Source organism: Vulpes vulpes, chromosome 9 (assembly GCF_048418805.1).
Source record: "Vulpes vulpes isolate BD-2025 chromosome 9, VulVul3, whole genome shotgun sequence".
Classification (NCBI taxonomy): domain Eukaryota; kingdom Metazoa; phylum Chordata; class Mammalia; order Carnivora; family Canidae; genus Vulpes; species Vulpes vulpes.
The window spans coordinates 97,160,572-97,185,242 of NC_132788.1; the positions used below are offsets into that span (position 1 = coordinate 97,160,572).

General features: G+C 53.1%; 1 protein-coding gene across 8 annotated transcripts in view; it reads left to right on the forward strand.

Moving 5' to 3' along the window:
• MEF2B (myocyte enhancer factor 2B) overlaps positions 1 to 24,671 on the forward strand; it is a 33,783-nt gene that overhangs the window by 4,080 nt on the left and 5,032 nt on the right. For 3 of the 8 annotated variants that reach the window (XM_072721124.1, XM_072721125.1, XM_072721123.1), the window contains exons 3-5: positions 202 to 266; positions 4,001 to 4,157; positions 5,486 to 5,561. In XM_072721124.1, coding sequence (XP_072577225.1) covers positions 216 to 266; positions 4,001 to 4,157; positions 5,486 to 5,561 — 284 coding nt within the window. In that variant the 5' untranslated portion in view covers positions 202 to 215. Of the gene's footprint in view, positions 1 to 201; positions 267 to 4,000; positions 4,158 to 5,485; positions 5,562 to 12,825; positions 13,008 to 13,796; positions 13,938 to 24,671 lie in introns of those variants that run through there. The other 5 variants (XM_072721126.1, XM_072721128.1, XM_072721127.1 and 2 more) reach the window with 3 other exon arrangements.

A 24,671-nucleotide genomic window follows, 5' to 3' on the forward strand; every position in this document is an offset into this window, starting at 1 on the left:
AGTGCAAAGACCCTGGAGCATGGTAGCCAGGTGTTCACAGAAAGCCCAGATTGGTGGGGGAGGGGATTTGTAGGAGGAAAGACCAGGATGGAGGGGGCTGATCTCTGTGGCCATGGTGATAGGTGATGAAGTGCTCCATCCCAGAGAACAGGGAGGATGAAAGTGGCAGCCATCTTGATAATAGCTTCCTATCCCCCACAGGCGGACATGCAGCGATGGGAGGAGCAGAGCCAGGGAGCCATTTACACAGTGGAGTATGCCTGCAGGTGAGCACTGCAGTCTCCCCATTGGGTTGTCCCATTATGCGCTGGAGGTCACCTCATGGGCATTCAGGGGCATCTCAGCCAGCTGCCCAGTGAATCTTGCCCTGTTGAATGCACCTGAGATGAGGCATGTGGATCTCAACTTAGTTGGCCATACAACAGGTTCCAACTCGGCCTGTGCTTCTCATCATTTGCCTAAACCCCGTGTGCCTCAGGCAAGCTTCTTCCAGGAGCTGAGCCCCTCCCCATGTGTCATAGGAGGGGCTCATAGTGGTTTCAGGGAGGTGCCACTTGGGGGGAGCCAGTGCCTCAAGGCACATTTCCTTCCCACAGCCAGGACCACAGACTGGCCAGTGGGGTACGGAGAGGACCAAAGCACAAATATGACTGTTTATTTTAAAATCTTTATTTCTTTCCAATTTTTTTAAAATTTAAGTGGATTCCACACCCAGTGTAGGGCTTGAACTCATGACCCCAAGATCAAGAGCCACAAGCTCCACTGAGTGAGTAAGATGCCCCTCCAATTTTTTTTTTTTTATTGCACAACATACACATAAAAATTATCACCTTAACCATTTTTAAATGTACAGTTCAGGTATTAAATACATTCATAATGCTATGCAGCCATCCCCACCATCCATTTCCAGAATTTTTTTCATCTTGCAAATCTGAAGGCCTCACTGTTAAACACTAAATCCACCTCCCCTCTCTCCTAGCCCTTGGCATCCACCATTCTGTTTCCTATTTATGAATCTGGCCATTCTAGGGAACTCACATAAATAGAGTCTTATGGTACTTATCTTTTGTGTCCGTCTGCTGTCCCTCCGCATACTGTCCTCCACATCTACCCATGTGGCAGCAGGTGTCAGAATGTCCTTCCTCTTTTAAGTCAGGTGGCATCCCATTGTATAGAAGCACTACAGGGTATGCATCTGTCAGTGGACGTTTGGGTTGCTTGCATGCTTTAGCTACTATGGATAGTGCTGCTGTGAATGTGGGTGGACCACTTATTCTTATTTTGTGTTTAGCTTTATCTAAGTCTTCAACTACCCCCCCCCCCCCCCCGAAAGGAAAAGATATATGAGAGTAAAAAGCAGTAGTCAGTGTTTCTTTTCATCATTGTACCTTTGCTGGTCTTGCCTCCCGCTCTTCTCTTGGTTCCCCTGACTATACTTAATGCCCTGGCTTGTTCTGTTTGCTTCGGGAATTTGGCAGTTTTATTTAGAACTGCTGTTTGCCCTTTGTGCTGGCTAAGTCGTTTGGTGGAGGCTAGACACCCCAGCAGTTCTCATCTGTGGCACTGTGGGCTTTGCCTGCCTGTTTCTGTTGTGTGGGCGAAGGTTCCTTGGCAGGAAGTCCTGCTGCTAGGGGCACCGAGCTGAGTGTTCTGCTGTCAGCAGCCTGGGCCCTTCCGCTGGGATAGACGGCAATCCAGACAGATGGTGTCTTCTTGAATATGGTGGCCTTAAACACCCTCCGTATCAGCTCAAGGAAGAGTAGAAAAGAAATAGAAGAGGGCGCCTTGGGGCTCAGTTGTTTGAGCATCTGCCTTCGGCTCAGGTCATGATCTCAGGGTCCTGGGATAGAGCCCCGAGCCAAGCATCAGGCTCTCTGCTCAGTGGGGCGTCTTCTCCTCCCTCTCCTAGTGCCCCCGCTTATGTTCTCTGTGAAATAAATAAATAAAATCTTTTAAACAAGAGAGAGAAGAAATAGAGGAGTTTCTCCCTTACATCTGTCAGGCAGCTCCTGGACAGCTGCGAGCTCACTAGCAAGGCCCAGGTTAAAGGAAGAACATGTCAGAGTCTATACTTTCTCCTGGTTCCCTCTAAGCTGCCCCATCTAGTGCAGGAGTCTGGGCTATGGATGACTGTTCACACTTAAATTTTAATGCATTAAAATGAAATAAAAGATTCAGCTCCTCTGTCTCACTAACCAGATTTCAAGTGTTTAGCAGCCAATTCAGTGGATAAAGAATGTGCCTGTCATGTTCCAGAAAGTTCCACTGGGCCATGCTGAGCTAGGGTGGAAGCCAGTGTATTCTGAGTGCTTCTCTTGAGGGAGATATGAATTTCTCTATGCTAAGAGACCAGGTTTCCTTTACGGACATGAAAGAGCCCTTATCTTTTAGTTGTTCAAAATGTTTTACTCAGTGTTAATGGTGTAAAATGTAAAGATATTAAATTAGGGTAAACTATTCAATAGGGAACTTATAATAGCAAGCTTTTTATCAAGGTGGGCAAACACTAGAAAAGCTGGCTGTATTTGGTGGTGCTAAGATGAGCAAGCTAACAGAGCAGGTGACAGCCAAGGCTCCTTCGCACCTCCACCCCCGCTTTGCTCTCCTGGCCATTTTCCAGCAAGACCCTGGTTGATAATAAACGGGAGTGATTTCTTTGTCTTTGATAGAAAGGTTTTAAAGTGACACTTTTATTTTTACTGAAGATGTTACACAGGTGACTCACTGGCATTAGCAAGGCCCTGAGTGGCTTGGTAAATATTTTCCTGTAGTGCCTTTGGAAGGGACTTTGTTTGTTTAAAGATTTTATTGATTTATTTGACAGAGAGCATAAACAGGGGAAGTAGCAGGGAGAGGGAGAAGCAGGCCCCCCACAGAGCAGGGAGCCTGACACAGGGCTTATCTCAGGATCCTCGGATCATGACCCAAGCCAAAGGCAGACGCCTAACCAACTGAGCCACCCAGGTGCTCCTGGAAGGGACATTTTCATTAAGACATTCATCAGTGTGGCACCAACATGAGGTTAGCACAGCTTTGCACTGGTGCCCCCCTAATTGGTGGTGAATTATTCTAGTTCCCTCTAAACTTACCTCCAGAGCTTTTCATAGTTTAGTTGATAGGCTTCCTTCAGAGGCAGGAATAGGTTATCTATTTTTTTTTTTTTTTAATGATAGTCACACAGAGAGAGAGAGAGAGGCAGAGACATAGGCAGAGGGAGAAGCAGGCTCCATGCACCGGGAGCCCAACGTGGGATTCGATCGCGGGTCTCCAGGATCGCGCCCTAGGCCAAAGGCAGGCGCCAAACCACTGCGCCCAAAGGCAGGCGCCAAACCACTGCGCCACCCAGGGATCCCTATTTTTTTTTTTTTTAAAGATTTTATTCACCCATTCATGAGAGATACAGAGAGAGAGAGAGAAAGACACAGGCAGAGGGAAAAGCAGGCTCCACGCAGGGAGCCCAATGCAAGACGTGATCCTGGGATCCCAGGATCACGCCCCAGGCTGAAGGCAGGAGCTAAACCGCTGAGCTATCCAGGGATCCCCAGGAATAGGTTATCTAAAAGGATAGCAAGATGTCTTTGAAGCCATCTTTACATGCTCATAGCTTCTTCAAAACATTAGGTGGTCTAGCAGCAGGGACGTAAGAGTTGCATCTAGGGGTGCCTGGCTGGCTCAGAAGGAACATGACTCTTGATCTCTGGGCTGTGGGTTCAAGCCCCGTGTTGGGTGAAGGGATTACTTAAGTGAATAAATAATAAAAACTTAAAAAAAAGTTGCATCTGGCCATCATGTGCTCTGTTGGTTGGATGTCATCTGGGCATGGCAGGGAGATATAAACTTTAAGCCCACGATGAGCCCTCAGGGAAGACCACAGAATCCCCAAGGTGCCTGCTGAGCACTGAGTCCCCACCAGCCTCCAGTTGGAAGGATACACCAGCAGACCTGGGAGGGGAAGGGTAAAGCAGCAGTGACACTGACTGGGTCCATCCTCCAATTTCAGCGCTGTGAAGAATCTTGTCGACAGCAGCATCTACTTCCGCAGTGTGGAAGGTCTCCTCAAACAGGCCATCAGCATCCGGGACCACATGAATGCTGCCGCCCAGGGCCACAGGTAGCTCCAGGGACCACCCGCTCCTGCTGCTCTCATCCTCTTCATTGTAAGGAACTTTGCTGCTCAGCCAGGAACTGCTTCTTCTCACCCCTTAGCCCCCTTTCCTCATCTCATCGTGTCTCGTGGCTTCCTCTCGTCCTTTGGCATCTGTAGTGGGAGAGCTCAGCCACTCAGCACCTAGTCCTGAGCTCTGCTGTGTGCCCGGCCCTGGGCTGGGTACTGGGGACATAACAGTGATCAACACACGCATGCTCATAGTCTCACAGGGAGGCACACAGCAATCAGGTAAACATGAAACAGATTGCTCATCTTGAGATGTATGAAGGAAGAGAAGGGGGATGGGGGCTTCTCTGAGGAGGTGGGAGCAGAGGCCTGGACATCATGCAGACAGAGGTGACCCAAGGAGGGTATTCCAGATTGGATAGTGGTGAGGGCAGAGGGCCCGGGGCTGGTGCTCTGGGAGTGTTGGAGGAACATCTAGGAGGCAGGTGTGACTGGAGCTAGTGAGCAAGAGGGAGACAGCGAGAGGGGCAGGGGCCTTGCCGGCAGCAAGGAAGGCCCCTGGAGCTGAAGGATGCTTCCAACCAAGGGCCAGATGGTCAAAAATGAAAAGCACTTACAGTCCTTGCACATGGGGGAGAGAGGTTTTGTTTTCATTTTCATTATAACGTAATAAACATGCATTTAAACACACGTGCACATGCCATAAGTTGTAACTCTTCTTTGAGACACGTCTGGCTCCTGCAGTATGGCGTTCTGGGATGCCTGTCCCCCACCAGACATTTAGAAAGAAAAAAGATAAAAAAAAAAAAAAGATCTGTACGTTGTTTCTGAAAAATGAGACACAAAAATTATCAAAAACTAAAAGGCCTCGTGAATATGTGAGAAGGAACATGCAACTGTCTTCTCCGTGAAGGTGGCGTGATGTGGGTTTATCTGGGTCTGTTCTGCTGCAGGTCAGTGATCCCCATCCGGACTATAATTTACTGTGTAGTGTCATGCACAGTGTCGTGGACACAGTAGAGCTGCAAAAAGCCATCGCTTTGACTTTTAATTCATGGTGTCCCAAGTGCTTTCAAATGCCCTGCCAAGCCTACCCTTGTGAAACACAGGTGCTTCTGAAAGAAGCGTGAGGTGTGGCTACCACTTCTCTGTGCAAGTCCTGAGGGTTTGAAGTGCCCGGGAGACTGCACAAGTCCTCACCATGACCTCTGAAGTGGGTGGCTGGTCCCCCTTTTTACAGAGGATACCCGGAAGGCCGAGGCCAGGGGTTTTAGGGGACCAGAGGGTGACCCAGTCCTGTCTCCAGCCTAACCGAGCAGGCCCAATGGCCTCTGACCTTGGCCTCAAGAACGCTGCACTGTCTTGTTCCAGCCCTGAGGAACCACCCCCGCCCTCCTCAGCATGATCCCAGAAGAGACTTGAAGGTGCTTTGGCCCCTCTGGCTCAGGTCAGTGCCGAGTGTGGTTGTGAGCCTCTATATGTTGTGCTCTGAACTAACCCACCCTCTCAGTATCCAAGAAGGGACTTGCTTGTCTAACCACCTGGGCTTTCTCCCTGGGCTTGTAGGATGGTTTCATTAGTGGGAGGCTTCCAAGTAGTAGGGACCTTGAGCCCTCTGCTGCTCAGAACGTTGTCAGTCCTTCTCCCTCATGTTCTTCCTGCCATCTTCCTGCCCCTTATCCAGGCCACAGGCCCTGTCCTGATCCCAGGCTCCCCCTGCCAAGACAGAAGGGGGATCCCATGTTTTTTCCTAGCCTGCCACGTGCCAGCTGCTTGCTTTACTGACATGCATTCTCTCAGGCAGAGCCCAGCATGGTGGTTACCCAGCCAGCTCAGGAATCTTCGCTCCACTGCCGATCTGCTGCTGTGTGACCCTGAGAAAGTCCCTCCCATCCCTGGTCTCTGCTTTTCCCTTCTATCAGAGTGGTTCATCAGGTGGCAGAGGGTGCTGCTGCACAGTGATGTGTGTTGTAGCCTTCAGCCACTGCTCCACGACAGACTGTCCCAGAACTTAGTGGCTGACACACCAGACATTTGCCTGCTCACAATTCTGTGACTTGAGCTGGGCTCAGCTGGGCAGTTTTGCTGGGCTTTCCTGGAGGCCAGTATCTGGCACTCATCAGAGTCTGATGGGGCAGTACAGTCAGAGGTGACCTTGCTCGCACATCTGCATTTTGGCCAGTGCTGTCGCCTACAGGGGGTCCAGTTCTCCTCTGCATGGCCTCCCCAGCAGGCCAGCCCAGGCTCCTCTGGTGACCGGGTGCCAGGAGGGCAGCCCCAGTGTGCACGTGCTCATCCAGCCTCTTCTCGCTTCACATTGCGGATATTTCGTTGGTCAAGGCCAGCCACATGGCCAGGCCCAAGACCTGATGGGGAGGACTACAGGAAGGCATCAACACCAGGAAGTGTGGTTGACTGTGTGAAGAGAGCCTGGCACCAAGGAAGGCCGAGCATGTTGCTATTCTGTGCCCATGTAGGGCAGACCCCTGCAGGTGGGAGGCCCCTGAGGGACTTTCTGAGCTCTTACTCTTGTAGCTTGCAAAGCCCTGCGCATTTGCAGGGCACTGTGATGGTGCTCCATCCACAGAGGCCCTCCCAGAGGGTTGGGGAGGCACAGGTGGGAACGGGGCCTTCACAGCCCCAGAGTGACAGTCCCTCCCCAGAGCCAGGAGGCAACAGACAGCAGAGCTCATGCATATGCAGTCAAAGTACTTATTGGACACCTGCCATGTGCTAGGTCTAGCTCTCTGTCTGGGGGTAGTGAGGAATCTCACAGGCTGTGGGATTGCCTGGGGGGCATCTGGGAGGGCCTGGAGCTGGAGCGGCTGCCAAGAGGGTCAGCAACCCACCCCAGTGGCCTACACAGGGTTGCCCACCGGCCCTGGGCCCCCACGCTGCCATTTCTGCCTCCCATCTCTTTGTCCTGGTCCCTCCCACCATCCAACCTCAAGGATACCACCCCGCTGCCCTTCCCGCACCCTGTGCCATCTACTGCCCCTTTGCTGCTGCACCCCCTCTGAATAAAATGCTCTGTGGCTCTTCCTGATCCTGCCTGTGTCCCTGCAGACCCTGTCCCCTTCCTCTTCAGAATTGCTGCCCATTGTCCCTCTCAGAATCTTCCATCCCCAGTTTTTCCCAATACTGCCCCCCACAGGGTGATCGGTCACCTTTATAGGGTCCAATTGCAGTCTCCCCTGGCTTTTGACTTCCCCCTGTCTTTTCAGTCCCAGGCCTGGACACACGGGCCCTTTTATAATAGAGGAAACAGACTCCGAGAGATGAGGTGGGGTCACCGCCCTTGACCAGAAGTGGGAGTCATACCCAGATCCTCCAAGCCCTGGGTTTCACCTCTTCTCCCAGTCTCACCGAGGTTCCTGCCTCAGATCCTGCCTCATCGGGTGACCCTGCAGTCATGAGGGTCTCTCAGACCCCTCCCTGACCCCCACCCCACCTCCCCCAGCCCAAGTAAAGCTGGGCCTTTGCACACAACTCGTGGGATCCGGCAGCGACTGAAGACCAAGCAAGTGTGGCCAGCACATTCCTCTTCTGCCCAGAGCCTCTGGACCCTTCTGTGAATATGTAGAGATGAGGCTTTGCTGCCCCTGGACTCCTACCTGTCCCCCATTGATCATGGACACAGTCATGGCCACAGCCCCTCAGACCCAAAACTGCCACCTTGTTAATCCCGATCCACGATCCTGCGTGCCTGGTACAATGTTGAAGCTTTTGCAAGGGTCACCTTTTCATCCTTCATCCTCAGGTAGCCCAGTAAGGCAGGTGTCACCCCCAAATACAAGAGGGAAAAGAGTCTTCAAGGTGTAGCATGACCTGGGCAGCCTCGGTGGTGCAGTGGTTTGGTGCCGCTTGCAGCCTGGGGTGTGATCCTGGAGACCCAGGATCGAGTCCCACATCGAGCTCCCTGCATGGAGCCTGCTTCTCCCTCTGTCTGTGTCTCTGCCTCTCTCTCTGTGTCTATGAATAAATAAATAAAATCTTTAAAAAAAAAAAAAAGTGTAGCATGACCTGTACAATGTCACACAGCAGACTCCAGTCTGGCTGAGTTCTATAGCCCTACCTCTGACATGCTATGTGACATGGGGCCTAGAGCTGGGTCTCTCTGGTCCCCCTTTTCTCCACCTGGACAAGGAAGGCTGGGCTGGATCTTCTTTACAGGCTGAGGTGGACATTTGTGTAGCTGCCTACATTGTCCACATTGTCTTTTTTTATTTTTTTATGAGAGGCACACAGAGAGGCAGAGACAGGCAGAGGGAGAAGCAGGTTCCATGTAGGGAGTCTGATGTGGGACTCGATTCTGGGACTCCGGGATCACACCCTCAGGCAAAGGCAGATGCTCAATCACTGTGCCACACAGGCATCCTGGTCCACATTTTGTCTTGAGCAGAAATGCCCACCCCAGACTCAGGTCATATAGAAATAGTCACCTTTAATTCCATGGGTGGTTGTGGGACACTGGCCTGGCCAATCAGAGGCTCCACGTCCCAGGTCACAGTGATTGGGTGGAGATGAGCATGTGACCCAGTGAGGGTTTCACCCAGGAGTTTTGTTTGGAAGCGTGAGAAAGTCACTGTCTTCCCACTAGGGTTGTGGAGCTAGACAGATGGAAGGAAGACCCAAGAACACTGCATGGGATCTTAGATCCAACTGTACCCGACACTAGGAGATCTAAGTTCTTCAATTTCATTAGTCTCTAACTTACTGCATTTGCCAAAATTGCTTTGAGTCCATTTCTGTGAACTACAGAAGAGCCCACCCTGACCCCTATGAAATTCAAGCCTGGAAGATTGTGATGCTCGGTTTGTACGCTGCCAAGGCCAGCAGTGTGCCAGTGCAGGATCCAGCAGCAGATATCAGAAAAATCAGAATGGAGTTGTTTGGGGGTATAGTCGGGGTGGGTCTCAGCCTCACAGCTCTGAGAGGATCCCCCACACCTTCCTTGGTGGCACGGATGTTGGAAGAGAGGGGTGGCAAGGATTGGGGGCACCCTTGTGGGGGGAGGGGAGAGAGAGGGTCCTGGTGGGGTGTCAGTGTTGTGGAGGGGCCTGCGGGCCTAGGATGGGGTTCATGAACACAGAAAGTATGCAAGAAGGACTACCTCCCACTGCCAGGAAATAGGAGTCCGTTCTCTCCCCTTTCTAGGGTATATTAGGGGCCTCAATGCCAACATCCTGCCTCCCCACTCAGTTCCGTTTAGTGGGGAGGGAGGATTCTTAGGTCCACCCCATTAGTGGCCTTGACTGGTGTGTGGCACCCCCAGAGTCACTTTCCCTCTGTTTGACTACTCTGAAGGCCCTTCTCGTCCGATTGTCCTTCCATCTGTCCATCAAGCAGCCATTCGTCCAGCAAACCTTGACTGTTCTCTGTGGGCCAGACCCTGTCTGAGGGATGCCCCGTGAGCGAAACCAGCCAGCCCTGGCAGACCTGGCGGTCAGACAAGCAGCTAAATAAGTTAATTGCATATATTCCAGGGGCTGCCTTGGGCTGCTTCTGGACTGTGAACTAGGAGGGCCCAGCAGTGGTGTGCCCCAGACCCTCCCAGGGCTCCCCACTATCCACAGCCCCTGCATGTGATCTCAGCTAGTGTGACTAATAGTATTCTCCATTCAAAGAGCAGGACTCTGGGCTGAAGACCCCACCAGCCTCCCAGCAGGAGGGCTCCCGCTGGCGGCTGGTTTATTAGCATTTTATTTGCTTGTCCTCACACTTACCACCTAGAGCGTGCCCACACTCGCTGGCCACCAGGGGGTGCAAGAGGCAAAGACTTAGTCAGGCCTTTGGGCCTCCCAAATGGTCATTGTCCACATTCCTGGCTGTTCCTGGTGGGTGCATTTTGATCCTCTATCCTTTTTCACCTCATACGTCCTCTCTCCCATTTTTCAGAGACTGAACTAGGGTTCCATGAGACCGGATTACCCAGTAGGGCCTCACCCCCCCCCCCGCCCCCCCGCAACCCGTGTGCTCCTGGGCCTCCCAGCAGCCTCCTTGCCAAGGTAGAAGTGTGGGCATTCCCAAGCCCAACTCAGTAGGACTTGCTCCCAGGAGAGCCTCAGAGATAGGAGGTGGGGGTAGATGGGAGAGGGGCAGTGAGCTCCCTGTGCCATGAGGCATTCAAGTTGGAACCTAGTACCCATGAGGGTAGGGATGACCTGGAAAGGATCTTAGCTCTGGGTGAATTGTGAAGCCACTTCGCGCTCTTTCAAATCTGTGGATGGACTAAAAGGAGACGCAAGAGGTCAGTGACTTGCCCCCAGTTGGTCCACAGTGGTCAGGATGGGAATCAGAGATCAGTTTTGGCTATTTGTCTTTAGCCCCAATTCAAGTTTTGTTTTTTATTTCAGGTCTGCTTTACACTCCCAGAGGGTCCTATCCCTGAGAAATCCCTTCATAGCTCTGACACATCCCCTAGCAAGGTCTTTGGATGCCTCGAGCTTGGTCCCCATGTCCCTCCATCACTCAGACCCACTCTAGGGCTCTGCAGTTCTTCAAGAAACCCTTGGGGACACCCCTTTGGTGCCACCACACATGGGACCCCGGCCAGAGGAATCTCCACGATGGGGGAAACTGAGTCTCACACACAGACACAGACATCCCCAACTGCCTAGGTCAGCGCTGGGCTAGGGGGAGGGATGGGGGTAGAGGAACCCCAGATGGGAGGAGGGGGCATTGATGGTGGGCCTCAAAATGATTCCAGCCTCCAGGAGGAGGGGTTGCTATTGTCCCCACTTTTCACATGAGTGAACAGGCTCACTATGATGCAGTGACCAGCCTGAGGTCACATAGTGAGTGGGACCCAGAGCTGGGATGCAGACCCAGCCTCTCTAAGCCTGAGGACCTATCTGCTGGACCATACTCTACCTGCCAGGGGAGGGTCCTTCAAAGCCTTCTCCTGCTGACGTTATAGGGGAGGATCTCGAGGAGGGAGGGTGTAGGACAGGAACTGGGATAAAGACAAAAAGGACGGGCTGTTAGAGGAAACAGCATGAATACAGAAGGTGGAACTGGTCAGAATGGGAAGGGGCGTGGAGCTCAGTGGCAGTGGAGGGGAGCCTTAGTGGTGGGAGGGTGCAGTGGGTGGGATGCATGGGGTCAGGCCCAGCCAGCTCAGATTAGACAGACCCTTCCAGACACGCCCTGGCTGCTCCCAGAGCTGCTCCAGCTGCTGCCCTCACGTAACCAGAGCCTGCCTGTTGCATCAGAGGCAGGCGGGCAGCCACGGGTAAACAGAGCAGCCCTCGGGGGGCCCAGGGCTCCCCAGCCACCTTCACGCTCCCCAAGCCTTGTTCTCTGCTTTGGAACCAAGGCAGAAGCCCCCATTCTAGCCTGGGCTTTGGTGCATCCTTGGGATACCTGAGTATCTGGCATTGGGCATTGTGGGACAGTGCCTTGGGGGCAGAGGCAGGACCCCGGTCTCTAATTTCTTATGACAATGTGAACCGTAGTTTATGTCCAAAGATGAATGCTTTGCCCAAACTAGGGATCCAAACTGCCCATGTCACAGATGGGTAGATTGAGGTTTGGGGAAAGGCCTCCCAGAACCCCAGTTTCCTGCCTCAGTGTCCCCTCTCCCACATTGATATCTTTACATGCTCCCCACCGAGTCCAGGAATCTAGCCATTTCCTGTTGTTTTCCAAGAAGGTGGATACCAGGCAGCGGTGGCAACTCCTCTGCTTTCCCACTTTATCTGCCCCCAACCGACCCCCTCCTCTCCATCTCTCAGCCTCTCTTTGGGTGCTCAGCCCATTCTGCTTCTGCCCACTGCACTGGCTTCATCTCTCTCATCTTCCCCTGCCAAAGAATGCTCCGCACTCTGCCTCTACACCCTTGCAAGTGCTGTTGCCTTCCCCCAGTGGCAAACTCCTGCTCAGGCTTCAAGGCCCAGTAAAATGACCCCTTTTCTGGGAGGCCCTCCCCCGCCCCTTGGGCCTTGTCCTGACTCCCCAGAGCTGGGGGAGTGTATGGCAGCTCTGCTTTCTCCCTACCAGGGGTTTCTCCAGGATTACACAGTCCAAAGTCATCTTCATTCTATAATCTGTTCACATTGATTCACTCACCAACCCTGCTCTGATTTCCCTTCTGGGCCTGGCCCTGTTCTGGGTGATGCTAGGTGGTGCTAGGATCCCAAGGAGAGAATGGATATAGGGGTCTGGGCGGGGGTCTAGCTCTGGAAGCCACGCCCCCTGCACAAGGCTGACCTTTTAAGCTGAGGAGGGCACCCAGCAACCAGAGGGGTCTGTTGCCCTCCTGTGGAGACAAGGGAGGCAAGCAAGCATCCAGCTACAGGACGGCACAGATGAGCAAGCCCACATAGGCGACCCCAGAGCCAACTCTCTGCAGTCTCTCCATTTGGGTGAGAGCAGGGATCAATGTTGGCTTCTAGAAAGGCTCCGTCCCTGGGGACGTCCTACAGGGTCGTGGGTCAGTTATATTTCACTCCGTTTCGAATAAGCCTAGGGTTGGGGCTAGCAGTGATCCTAATTAGAGACAGGGTCCGAATTAGCGTCAGGGTCACTGTAGTAAGGTCAGGGCACCCAGGGAGGGCGGGGGAAGCCTGGCGGGTGTGATCCAGCTCCGCCCTGGCTCCCTTTCTCCATCATACGCCCTTCTCATTTCGGCGTCTTCCAGGGTCTGAGTCCGGGTCCCCAGAACTCCCGGGGCGGGGCCACGCCCAAGTGCCTGCCCATCACGGCCCATATGCAAATGAGACCCACCCCGCCCAATCAGCTCCCGTGGGGGCGGGGCCGCCCCTGCTGATGGCACCTGTGGCCGCCGGGCGCTCCGAGCTCTGCGCTGCTGCTGCTGCTGCTGCTGCTGCTGCTGCTGCTGCTGCTGCTGCCAGACTGGTAGGCGAGCGTGCAAGGGGCCCAGGCCCAGCAGGTGCGTGTCGCGTCCGGCCGAGGTTTGTGTGGTGTCCTTTGAACTGCACCTGTGGGTAGGGTTGGGTTTGGAAGTCCAAGTGTGCTGCTGCGCTGTGGAGAGTTGTGTGTCTAAGAGATGTGCGTCCTAGGATGTGAGCCTGAGAGTTTGTGTGTCCTGAGAGGCTGTGTCCAAAGGGTGTGAATCCGAGGGGTGTGTTCGAGGGGGAGGATGTGTCCAAAGAGTTGCAAGCCCAAGGTTTGTGTTTCTGAGAGGTTGTGTGTCTAAGGGTTTTGATGTCATTTGGGGAACTGAGTGTCCAAAATTATGGGGCCATGGACCCCATTTATGTGTCTGTGAGTTGTGTGTTGAGTCTGTGAGCTGGAGTGTCCCCCTCTCCTGGGATGTACCCCTTTGCACATCCTCTAGTCCCTTGTACACAACCCAGTGCCTTCCTGCTATGGCTTTGCCCTTGTGTGTCACTGTCCCACACCTGCATGTGGCATGACTATCCATGTGTGCCTGTGACTGCCATAACCCTTACTTGTCCTGTGGAGTTTGGGCTTCAGGCAGCAAATGTGGGACCTCAGCTTGGTCCATGGGGTGCCTTGGGGTGAGGCTTGGGGGCAGAATAGGAGGTATGGAGCCCTGGGTGGAGGGGGCACAGCTGCCTGGGTCACCCCCTTCCCTGTGCCTCAGTTTACCCATATGAGAGATGGGTACAGGAACATAGTCACAGCCCTCTGAGATTGTCAGCACATGACAAGGTGGTGGCTGCGTTACTTTCACAGTCATGCTCACCCTGCCCCCCCCCACTTCTCTCAGGGTCCAGGGCTGCAGACATAGCGGACTGATCTACCTGGTATCCTCAGTCCCTTTGTTGCAGGCTTGAGAAGTCGGAAACAGCTGAGACTTCATGCCTGGCCTGGCTGAAAATCCGCATGCAGGAAGGTCAGGATCTCTGGACATTTGGCATCCAATGACTAGAACTCTGATTACTGGGGTGATGGAAACTGGGTTCAAACAGTATTTAGACTTGGAAGGACAAGCATGTGGGGTTTGATTGCAAAGGTCAAAGGGGCTTTGGGAGAAGTCAGCCTTCCTCCATCTGGTCCCCATGCCTGCCTCCTGCTGCCTGAGTCAAGAAGTGAACCTTGGCTTCCAGAGAATGGAATTTTAGAACATTTAGGGTGCAGGGGGTCTCACCTACAAGAACTGGAAGCTGTTTATCTGGTCTCAAGCTCCCATTTTGCAGGGAGGGAAGACAGCCCAGATGGAGCTATCCAGGACCCTCAGAGAAAGTGTGGGCTCAAGGCTACCCCTCTGCCACCCGGAGAGAACAAAGCCTGGGACAAGGGGCCTAGTCTTCTCTCTTCTCTGTGTGACTTCGGACAGCTCACTGCCCCTCTCTGAGCTCTGCAGCTGCCCCTGTGACCTGAGCAAGTTGAGCTCAGTCTTGCATCCAACCTCTGACTAATGATTGATTTTGTTAAATCATTACCCAACTGGGCAGATATCTGGAAAATGCAAAGTAAGAGGGGAAAGGGAATTAAAATCATCTGTCACCCCAACTTAGATGCAATGAGTGTAGAAATGTTAGGGGTCTGGCCTTCTAGAAGATTTGAGGAACATATGCACCTGAAGACATGTCATTTTTCAGGGAGGATTTATCATACACTGGGATCCCATTCGAGGTCAGAGAGATCACCAACCCTGGCCCTTGAATCCCTGTGGGGTGAACACAGAGGTTGGATCCCATTTCTCAACCCCCCAAAAGGGGTCTCCCTGTGCCTGCATCTTGGGAGCTGTGAGGCTGCCCTGTCACCTCCAGGTCCAGGAATGAGTGCCTTGGACCCCAACAATGTCCCAGGCTCACTTCCCAGAATGGTGACTTTGGGATGCAGCAGGATGGCCCTGGGGTACAAGCCCAGGCTAGGCTGAGATCTGAGGGTCTTGCTGTGTGGCCCAGAGAAGACTGCTTCCTCTTGTGTAAAATAGGGACAGTGATCTCCGCTTCACTGGGCTGTTTGTGGGTCAGGCAGGTTCTGTGTGTAAATGAGGTGGCATGTGGGCCTGGGCAGACAGTAGGCACTCAATAATAGAGGTGCCATCCGAACTGTGACCGAGTGGAAGTGCCTGTGAGCCCCATCTGGGCCCATCCCCACCCCACCCTCTACCAGAGCCAAGGAGGCCTCAGGGCTGTCCGCTTTCCTGGCCTGATCTCCAGGTCCAGTTCACCCGAGATCAAGGAGAGGTCAGAAGGGAGCAGTTGAGGATCCCTCAACTGAGGATCCCTCAGAAGGGAGCAGTTGAGGCCACTTGGCATGAGGAGTCATAGGCCATGGGCACAGGCCTGCCCCTCTCTACTTTCCATACTCACAGCCCTCATGTTTCCCACAAGATGCTGTCCTGGCCCCCTGTCCCAATAGGGCTTTTCCTCATGAGAGCCAAGGGGTCTTTTGAAAATCCTGAGTCAGATCGCAGCTCTCATCTACTCATGCACCCTCCATGGCTCCCCATCGCTCTGCAGTTACTCTGTCATCCCCACCCCTGAGGCCCCATGTGGCCCCCCTGCCCTCCTCTATCTTCGTAGGCTCCTACTCCCCCTGCTTTGGTCACATTGGCTCCCCCTGCACCTGGAAGCTGGCCAGCATGTTCATACCTCAAGTGCTTCTCACCTGCCATTTCTTCCACCGGGTTGTCCCTCCCCCACATGGCTGTCCTCTCATCCATGAGGACCCCATTTTCAGAAAGGCCCTTCTGACCCCTCTGTCCAAAGCAGCTCCCTCCCCTGCCAGCCACCCCTCCTGCTTTCCCCTGTTGAATTTCTTCCTTGAAGGCCTCTGTGTCTTCCATGATTATGTGTCTGTTGTCACCTCTCCCACAGGGCTGGGTTTGTCCACTCCCTGCCCCCGTGTCCCCTGTACCTGGTGTGCTCCCAGACACTTCTAGGGAAGAGTATAGGGACCAGGGCTGCCCAAAGATCTCATCTTTGGATGACTATGTCTTGGGTTTGCTGGGCTGTGGGCCGAGTCCCTTCTGCCCAGCGCTGACAGATGTGCTAATTTCCCAAGCAGGGAGGCCCTGGCCTCTGGGGATGAATTTCTGGGGTCCCATGGGGAGATCTTTCTCTGGAACAAAGAGAGGGAAATATTGGGCCGTCTCTGCAGTTGCCCCTATGGCTCGGGGAACATCATTGGGTGCCTTGGTGGTTCTGGGCTCCAACTTAGGGCAGCAGGGTTGGGTTCTGAATGTGGAGTCTCTCCCAACTCCAGGGGTCAGGGTCCCAAATCCTTCAGGGAGGTGGGATGGGGTAGCAGGCTTCTGTTTGCAGTGGCCATGTCAGAGAAACTGACCTTTTTGGCAGATGAGAGACATGATTTCCTTCCCAGATGGACGGTGGGATCTACAGAGGGTCAGTCCCTGGGCTTGAGAGGAAGATGAGCACCATCCAGTTGGTCTTTATGCTGGTGACTGTTTTAGAGCAGGGGTCTCAGACCAGAAGGGGACGGGACTCAAATTTGTTTTATGGGTCACAGGGCACTTAAAAGAAAACTGAACAGGTGGTCAATGTTTCTTCCATATATTTATTTTTAAATTTTTATTTATTTATTCATGAGAGACAGAAAGGCAGAGACATAGGCAGAGGGAGAAGCAGGCTCCCTGCAAGGAGCCCATTGCGAGGGTCAATTCGATCCCGGGACCCTGGGATCATGCCCTGAGCTAAAGGCACATGTTCAACCACTGAGGCATCCAAGGGTCCCATTTCTTCCATTTATAAAAAAAGCAGTTTGCTCCTTTCCTCAAGGAAGGGTGATCAGGGGCCTACTGTGTGCTAGGCACTGGGGAGGCTCCTGATGGGGCAATGTGATTGTCCAAGAAAGTAACAAAGAAACACAAAAAGTTTCCGGTAGGACTGAGTGCCTCAGGGAGAGACGAAACTCCCCTGGGAAATTGGTTCCTCCAGAAAAAGGAATGTCTGCCTGGCCTCAGAGGACATGGAGCAGTTTCTCAGACCTGGGTGATCTGGGCAAGGGGGTTCCAGGGGAAAGGCCCCCCAGCCTAAGAGAATTCTGGTCAAAGCCGGGTGACCGGAATGTGTGGGGCTGCTATGTCAGATGCCCGAAAAGGGGCAGAAGGTGTACTAGGAATTTGCTGGTAGGTGAGGCCTTTCTAAAGAGGAGGGACAGGTGGGTAGGCTCCTGGGGAGCTCCCAGGGACTCGTGGCACAAACGGGGAAACTAAGCCTCAGAGCATGTCAGGCAGTGAATGTGCAGTGGAGCCAGGAATTGACCCTGGCCTGGCCAGGCCCACAGTCACAGCCCTGGCCTCTCAGCACATGGCCACAGTGGGCCCTCCAAGGAGCATACCTGGGGAGAGGAGGTCTGAGGGACTCCACTAGGCCTCAGTTTCCCCATGGGTGCCAGAGGGACCCATGGACAAGGAACCCCTAGGGGCATTCTCCAACTGGAACATTCTGTTTCTGAGATTCCGAGTGCGTGTGGGTGACACCTCCCACTCTCAGACCCCTAGAGTGCCCAGGATCACCACAAAGATCTCTACAATCCCCTGCCACCTGCTCCACTGTAGCCTGTGACTCCCATGAAGCATCCAAATATGTGGCCCCCTCCAAATGCTCACTTCCCACAGACTCCCCAGCCCCCGATTCTCCCCTGGAGCTGCGGACCACTCTGCCTTAAGGAGCCAGAGGGTTGGGCATTACCACTGCAGATCTAGGAGCCCTACCTGTGTCCAGGGATCTACGGGAAATGGACAAAACACATGTGTGTGTTTGGGGGGCATGGTATGTTTGGGGGCGCCTGCATGTATTTTGGAGTTTGTGTGCAATTGGGAAATTGGAATGTGTTAGGGGCCCGGTGTGTGTCTGGAGAGGTCTGTGTGTATTTGGGGGTCTGCATATGCAGGATGATCTGAGTGTGTTTTGAGGATACGTGTGTTTGGAAAGTTGTATGGGTTTGGAGAGGTCTGTATTTTGTTTTTTTTTTTGTTTTTTTGTTTTTTTTGGAGAGGTCTGTATTTTGGACTGCACATCTTTTGGGGACTTTTGTATGGAGGGATTCACATGTGTTTGGGGGTGATGCATGTGCCCAAGATATCTATGTATATTTTAAGCATCTGTGGATTTTGAAGGGCTCTGCATGTGTTTGGGAGACTCCTTGTGTGGGGCATCTCCCTACCCTCATCTGTCCATCTGAGGAATGAGCTTCCTCAACCCCCACTGCCTAGTCTGCCTAGGTCCCCTGCTCTGATCTGGGCCCCTCCCGGGGCTGAGCAGAGCTGACCATATGACCATGAAAGCTCCTAGCAACTGCAGAGCACCTGCTGTGAAGACTTGCTCCTCAGCTCAACAAGGCAGCCCTGACTCTCCCCATTTCCTGGTGGACGAAACTGAGGCCCACAGAAGCTTGGCCCCACCAGAGTCACTGACAGAGCCCACCTGCCCTCTGGGACCGCTGTGGGCTGAGCCAGCCCCTAAGTCACCCACAGAGGCCCCTCACTTGGGGCACCATCTCCCCAGGCCCCCAGGGTAGGAGGCAGGCCCAGGGCCCCTGCTGGGGAGGGGAGGGTCGCTGGCAGCTGGGGTCGGAACAGCTTGAGCCCTCAAGAGAGGGGAGGGGGGGGTCCCAGCTTTCCAAGGGGCTCTTCCTGTCGCCTGTAATGAGGTACTTGGGGAACAGGTGATGAAACCACCTCCTGGGTTGCGTGAGGCGGGGCTGCAGGCCTGATTCGCTGCAGCGGCCCAGGAGCGGCGCCCCCTCCCCGCTTCGCCGCGTCCCCGTGGGCCCTCCCCTCCCCCACGGCCACCCACCTGCCTCTCACTTCTCCTTTCCTCCCCTCCTTTCCCGGTTCGGGTGCCCCGGCAATCTGTGGCCTCTGGGCTCAGGGCTCTGGCAGCGTGACTGTGCCACTCGTCCCCCATTTAAGCCCCACTGGGAGCCAAGAAGGGGAACTTGACTGGCTCCTGGTCTTTTCTCTCAAACCCTCACCACAAGGCCTTTGAGGTCAGAATTTTGTGACCCATTTTATGGGGGAGGAAGTGGGGGTTCGATGTCACCCAGCGTGTCGCTGTGATCTTGCGGGATGACATGCTGACTCAGCACCCCCAGTTCCAAGGCCCTGCCCATCTTCCTCCTGGCTTCTGGAAGGCCAGAGGACAAGGTCAGCAGAGCCATCCGCTACCCTCTTCTCCCCAGCTGCTGGGAGAAAGATTCTCACCCCCATTTACAAGTGAGAAAATGGAGTCCTCAGATGGTGAGGGTGCAGTGGTGAAGGGTCAGTGGGAGGGTGGCTTCCTTTCCAGCTCCCATATCTCCATCACCAAGGTGGTAAAAGGACACACCAGGTCAAGAAGGTGATAGTTTATGGACCAAAGGTGTTTGTTGATTGACTTAGCGACCACAGGTACAGAGAGTTTATGATCTCCGGGCACTCAGGAAATCTTCCTTTGTCCTCTCAGTTCTTTCTCTGCGCAGCGCTCAGGCCTGGGATGCCCAGCTCTTCTTTCCCCTGCCAAGTATGCCACCAGTTCAGGCCTCATGTCTCCTGCCTGGACACCTGCCCCAGCCTCTCCCTGTCACTTTCCTCCTTCTTAGATGCTACCTCCTTGGCGGCCATGAGCTTTAAAAAACAAACCAAAAAAAACCCTTTTAGTTTAGTTGAGATAAATCATAGAGAGAAAGATGCACAAATCATCAGAATGGGGCTAACACATTTACACAAATGAAACATGCCTGAGTGCCTGGACTCTGGACCAGTGAGCAGCCTCCTGAGGCTCCTGCTGCCCTGTCACAGTGCCTGCCCAGGGTGGCCACTGTGCCGATCCTCATCACTATAAGGGAATTTTGCCTCTTCTGGAACTTCATGTGAATGGGATTACGGAGTGTGTCCCCTCTTTTTTTTTTAAGATTTTATTTATTTACTCATGAGAGACACACAGAGAAAGAGGCAGAGGGAGATGCAGGCTGCAGGGAGCCCGATGTGGGACTTGATCCCAGGACCCGGGAATCACATCCTGAGCCAAAGGCAGACACTCAACTGCTGAGCCACCCAGGCATCCCAGTGTGTCCCCTCTGTTGAGTCCAGCATCGTGGAATCGGTCCGCGGTCTGGGAGGTTTACCTGTATGGTTGCATGGTGCTGGCGTGCATCCTTTTACTGTGTTGTGTAGTAATCCATCACAGAATCCAGCAGAGAGTATTAACTGAGTCTCCCATGGGGGCCCTTTGGGTGGGTTCTAGCTTGGGGGCAACGATGAATGAAGCTATTGAAAACACTCTTGCCGGTGTCCTTTGGTAAAATGTGGATCCGTTTCTCTTGGGTGAATACTGAGAAGAGAGATCTCTGGGTTATAGGGAAGACATATATTCCCCTTTAGTAGACACCAGGTAGTTTTCCAGAGTGGCTCCACCTCTTTCCCCTCCCACCAGCAATGTAAGAGAGTACAAGGGGATTTTTCAAACTGTAAAATTATGTCCCGATGCCCCTGCCCCCAAACTCTCCATGGCTCTTCATTGACCTCAGAGCGAAGCCCACAGTCTTTGCTGTGGCCTTATGTGATCAGATCCCCACAATTATCCCTACACCATCCTCCATCCCTCCCCCATCTCCCCACTGTCATACTGTCCAACCATACAGCCATCTGTGATTCCTTTAAAATATCAAACTCTTGATGGCTCCAGACCTTTGCCCTTGGAGATGCCCCTGCCAGGAACACCCTTCCCCGCCATTCTCCCATGACTGGCCCTTCCCTTGCTTGGTTGTCTCTTTCTCGTGCTTCAGGTTTCAGCTCCAATCTCACCTCTTCAAAGATGTCTTCCCTAGAATCCCTGAGAATTCACATGGGTTCACATGGCCCCTTTTGTGGTCAATACACCTCACTTTTTGGACTTACTCAGGTTCTTTTTTAAAGATTTTAAAAATTTATTCATGAGAGACACAGAGAGTGGCAGAGACATGGCAGAAGGAGGAGAAACAGAGATCCTGGAATTCTGGAGGCAAAGGCAGATGATCAACTGCTGAGCCACCCAGGTGTCCCATTTGGGTTCTGACATATAGGAGTTTTCATAAAAATGATTTGGACAATTTTCATTGTTTGCAAAGATCTGAGTTGTTGTTGTTTTTTTAAAGATTTTATTTATATATTCATGAGAGACACACAGAGAAAGGCAGAGACATAGGCAAAGGGAGAAGCAGGTTCCCTGTGGGGAATCCGATGTGGAACTCAATCCCGGGACCCCGGGATCACTACCTGAGTCAAAGGCAGATGCTCAACCGCTGAGCCACCCAGGCGTCCCCTGAGTTAGTTTTAATAACGTTGCATTTCCCTCTCCTTTGAGGTTTGATAAAAGCTGTAAAACCATCTGGGCCTGCTGTCCTTTTAATGGTGGGTCTTGAGTCACTTTTCTAATCTTCTCTGGTCTTTGATCTACTTAAACTTTCTACTTCTTTTGTGGTCAGCTTATCGCAGTGGTTGGCACATGGTTGATACTACATGCTAAGCATGAGGGTATGAAGAAAAGGGTAGGGAAGTTCTGGACTCTTGGCTTCAAATGCCTGCTCCCTGCTCATTTGCTCAGGCCCCCACCCAACCTGTCCATCAAGGAAACTCCAACCACATGCTTCTTCCTCTGAGATTTCCTCTTGGATTTCTCCTGACCCTTCTTCCCTGCTCCATTCTTGGGTCAATGGGTCCATCTCTCTGCTTCTCTGCTGAGCAGATGCCACAAGCTCTCTACTTTCTGGCTGGATATCGGGGGGGGGGGGGGTGTTGGGGAATGTGTGCACAGAAGAGGCCTCCCCCCCTCGTGCCTGGCACACTCAGCATGTGCTGCTACCTCCCCCCAGCAGTTCCGATCACGCCAACATCTGGAGAACAGGCCACCGGGTCTGTCTGCGGCTCAGTGGGGATTTGCATGTGAGTACAAATATACATGCACACTCTGGGCCTTCCGCCTCCGCATTCCTTGGCTGGCCCTTCACACCTGGGCTTGAGACAGGTCAACGCTGAGTGACTGGATTTGCATGCCCATGTATTTCTGGGTAAGGAGTCAGCTGGGGGAGTCTGAGAGGAAGTTGTTGAGGGAAGCTGGGGGGGAGTTCAGAGTCTCTTTTGACCTGATCCATTCACTAAATCTGGTCCTGTGGGGCTTCCAGTCTGAGGGGGACAGAGCTGGATATACCCACCCCTAACCCCATGGGGTCAAAACTGGAGAGGAACTTCGGGAGCTGTAGGAGTCCAGTGAGGGCAGGGAGGACTTCCTGGAGGAATGAATTTTTAAGCTGCATTTTGAAGTGTGAATAGGAGTTGGCCAAGTGAAAAAAGGGCTTTCCAGGCAGAGTCATTTTGTTATGGGCAGATTAAGATGGGCAGGGGCTGATTGGGGCAGGGCTTCAAATGCCCAGTTGGAAACTAGAAATTTCTCCTGAGGGCATAGAGGAGCCATGGAGAGTGTGTGAGCAGGCAGGGGTGTGATCAGAGCTGTGTGCTGGGTGGATCCCTCAAGGGCCAGAATAGGAGATGGCTTTGGTTCTCAGGTGAGGATTGGGGGCTTCGAGGTCACTGAGAGTCAGAAGAGTCAAACCCCAGCATGAGCCCATCTGCATCTGTCAGGCCTGGCCCCAGAGATGGCAGAGGATCTGGTGGCTTTTGGAGGAACCAAAGACCCCTGGAGTACACTGATTTAAAGTGTATGATGTGGGTCTAGAACTGGAGGAGAGGTGGCTCGCCCCTAGTCTCTGCCCAGATGGACACAGCCCTGGTCTCCCCTCAAGTCTGCTGCCTGCTGTTCCCCGTGGCAACTGTGGCTAAATTTATAAATGATATATCAAACCCCATCCCATGCTCAAAACCCTCTCATGGCTCTCTGTCACTCTTACACCAAAACCCACAGTCCTCCGCACAGGTCAGAGGACCGAAGTGACCTTGCCCCTGTGACCTCTACTCCTGGCTTCCTTGCTCCAGCTTCATTACTGTGTCTCATCCTTCTTCAGAGCCTTGGTACCTGCTCCTCCTTCTACTTGGAACTCACTTCCTGTCTTGGCTCCAAGAGACCACCCCCACCCCTGGGCCTTCTGGTTTGTGGGGCTCCCTCATTATGTGAACCCTGCCCTGGCCGGGATGTGTTCGTCTAAACTGGGGACAGATTGAGTAGTGTCCACATTCAGATCTTCCAGGCCCAGATTCATGTCTGAGTCCCACGTTCCCATGGGACCCCAGGCACGGGGGCATTTCCGGAGTCACCTTGGCACCAGGACCTCCGGACCAGTGCCCCTCTTCTGTCCCCAGGGACTTGTCAGGGCTGGGGCAACACGTCCCAGCCGTGGGAACATCACCCGATTCCGGCCAGGAATTAAAATTAGCCTGGGAAGTTAAATTTAGCAAGTCAAGCTGGAACTGGGGGGCCAGGGCTAGGGCTCCCATGGGTCCTGGCTCTGCATCGTTGTGACTGCTCAGAGACCCAGACCAGAGAGAGTGGAGGGCACACGTAGGGTCACACAGCAGGCCAAATACAACAGTTGTCTAACACGCCTGGGCCCTGAGACTCTGGGACAGTGGGATGGAGAGTCCCACCCAAACCTCTGGAGCTGGAGTCTGGGAAGCAGGTATGGTTGCTCCTGGAGATGGAGTCGCATTTTCCTATACTTCTCAAGAGTTCATTCCCAAGCCTTGTGTCAGGTGCTCTGCATTTCATCCCTAGCCCTTCCACAGAACAGCACACTGAGGCCTGAGGAGAAGCCTCCCTTGCTGAGGACTGCCCAGTGGGTTGGAGGCTGTCTGGGACCTGACCTCAGGCCTGCCTGACCCTGGAAGCCTCAGCCTCACCTGAAACCTCAGTCACCTATGAGATGGGAGGGGCTGGGAGATCGTGTGGTCATAGAGTTGGTGGAGGGGGTCTTGGATGCCTTGGATGTCTTGGAGTGGCTGTCTGTATGGTGGCATGAATGCTACACGATGGGCTACATGACTCCTTCATTCCAAGGAGCTCTGCATGGGGAGAGCTGGGGAAAGCCTGGATCCCAACATGCTGCATAACTTAGGGACATGCTGCCCTTCACGAGTTGTCCACTCTCACCCTTGAGTACCCTTCCAGGGAGATCCAAGGTCCTCATGAGAAGGGTTCAGGGTTTCTTTCAAGCAGACCTCAGGCCAAAACCCCAGTGTGGGCTCTAAGCTTGAGGTCTTTTCAGGGTGTCTTGACCTACTCCCACCTGTAACTTTTTTTCCTTTTTTAAAGATTAATTTATCCATTTTATTTTATTTATTTTTTAAAAAGCTTTCATTTATTTATTTGAGAAAGAGCACGCAGGAGCACAGGGAGGTACAGAAGGAGAGAGGTGAGCAGACTCTCCGCTGAGCAGGAAGCCTGACACAGGGCTCTATCCCAGGACCCTGAGATCACAACCCAAGCTGAAATCAAGAGTCAGATGCTCAGCTGACTAAGCTGCCCAGGTCCCCCCTGTTATTCTTTTTAAATGGATATAATATATAATCACTAAAACGGGAAAGTTAGAAAATTCAGATAATCAAAAAGGGAAGGGGGAAAGAAAGGACACCGAAGGTCACACATTGTATGGTTCCATTTACATGAAATGTCTAGAAGGCACAAGTTCATAGAGACAGATCTGTGGTTGCCAGGGGCTGGGGGAAGGAGGGTAGAGAGGGACT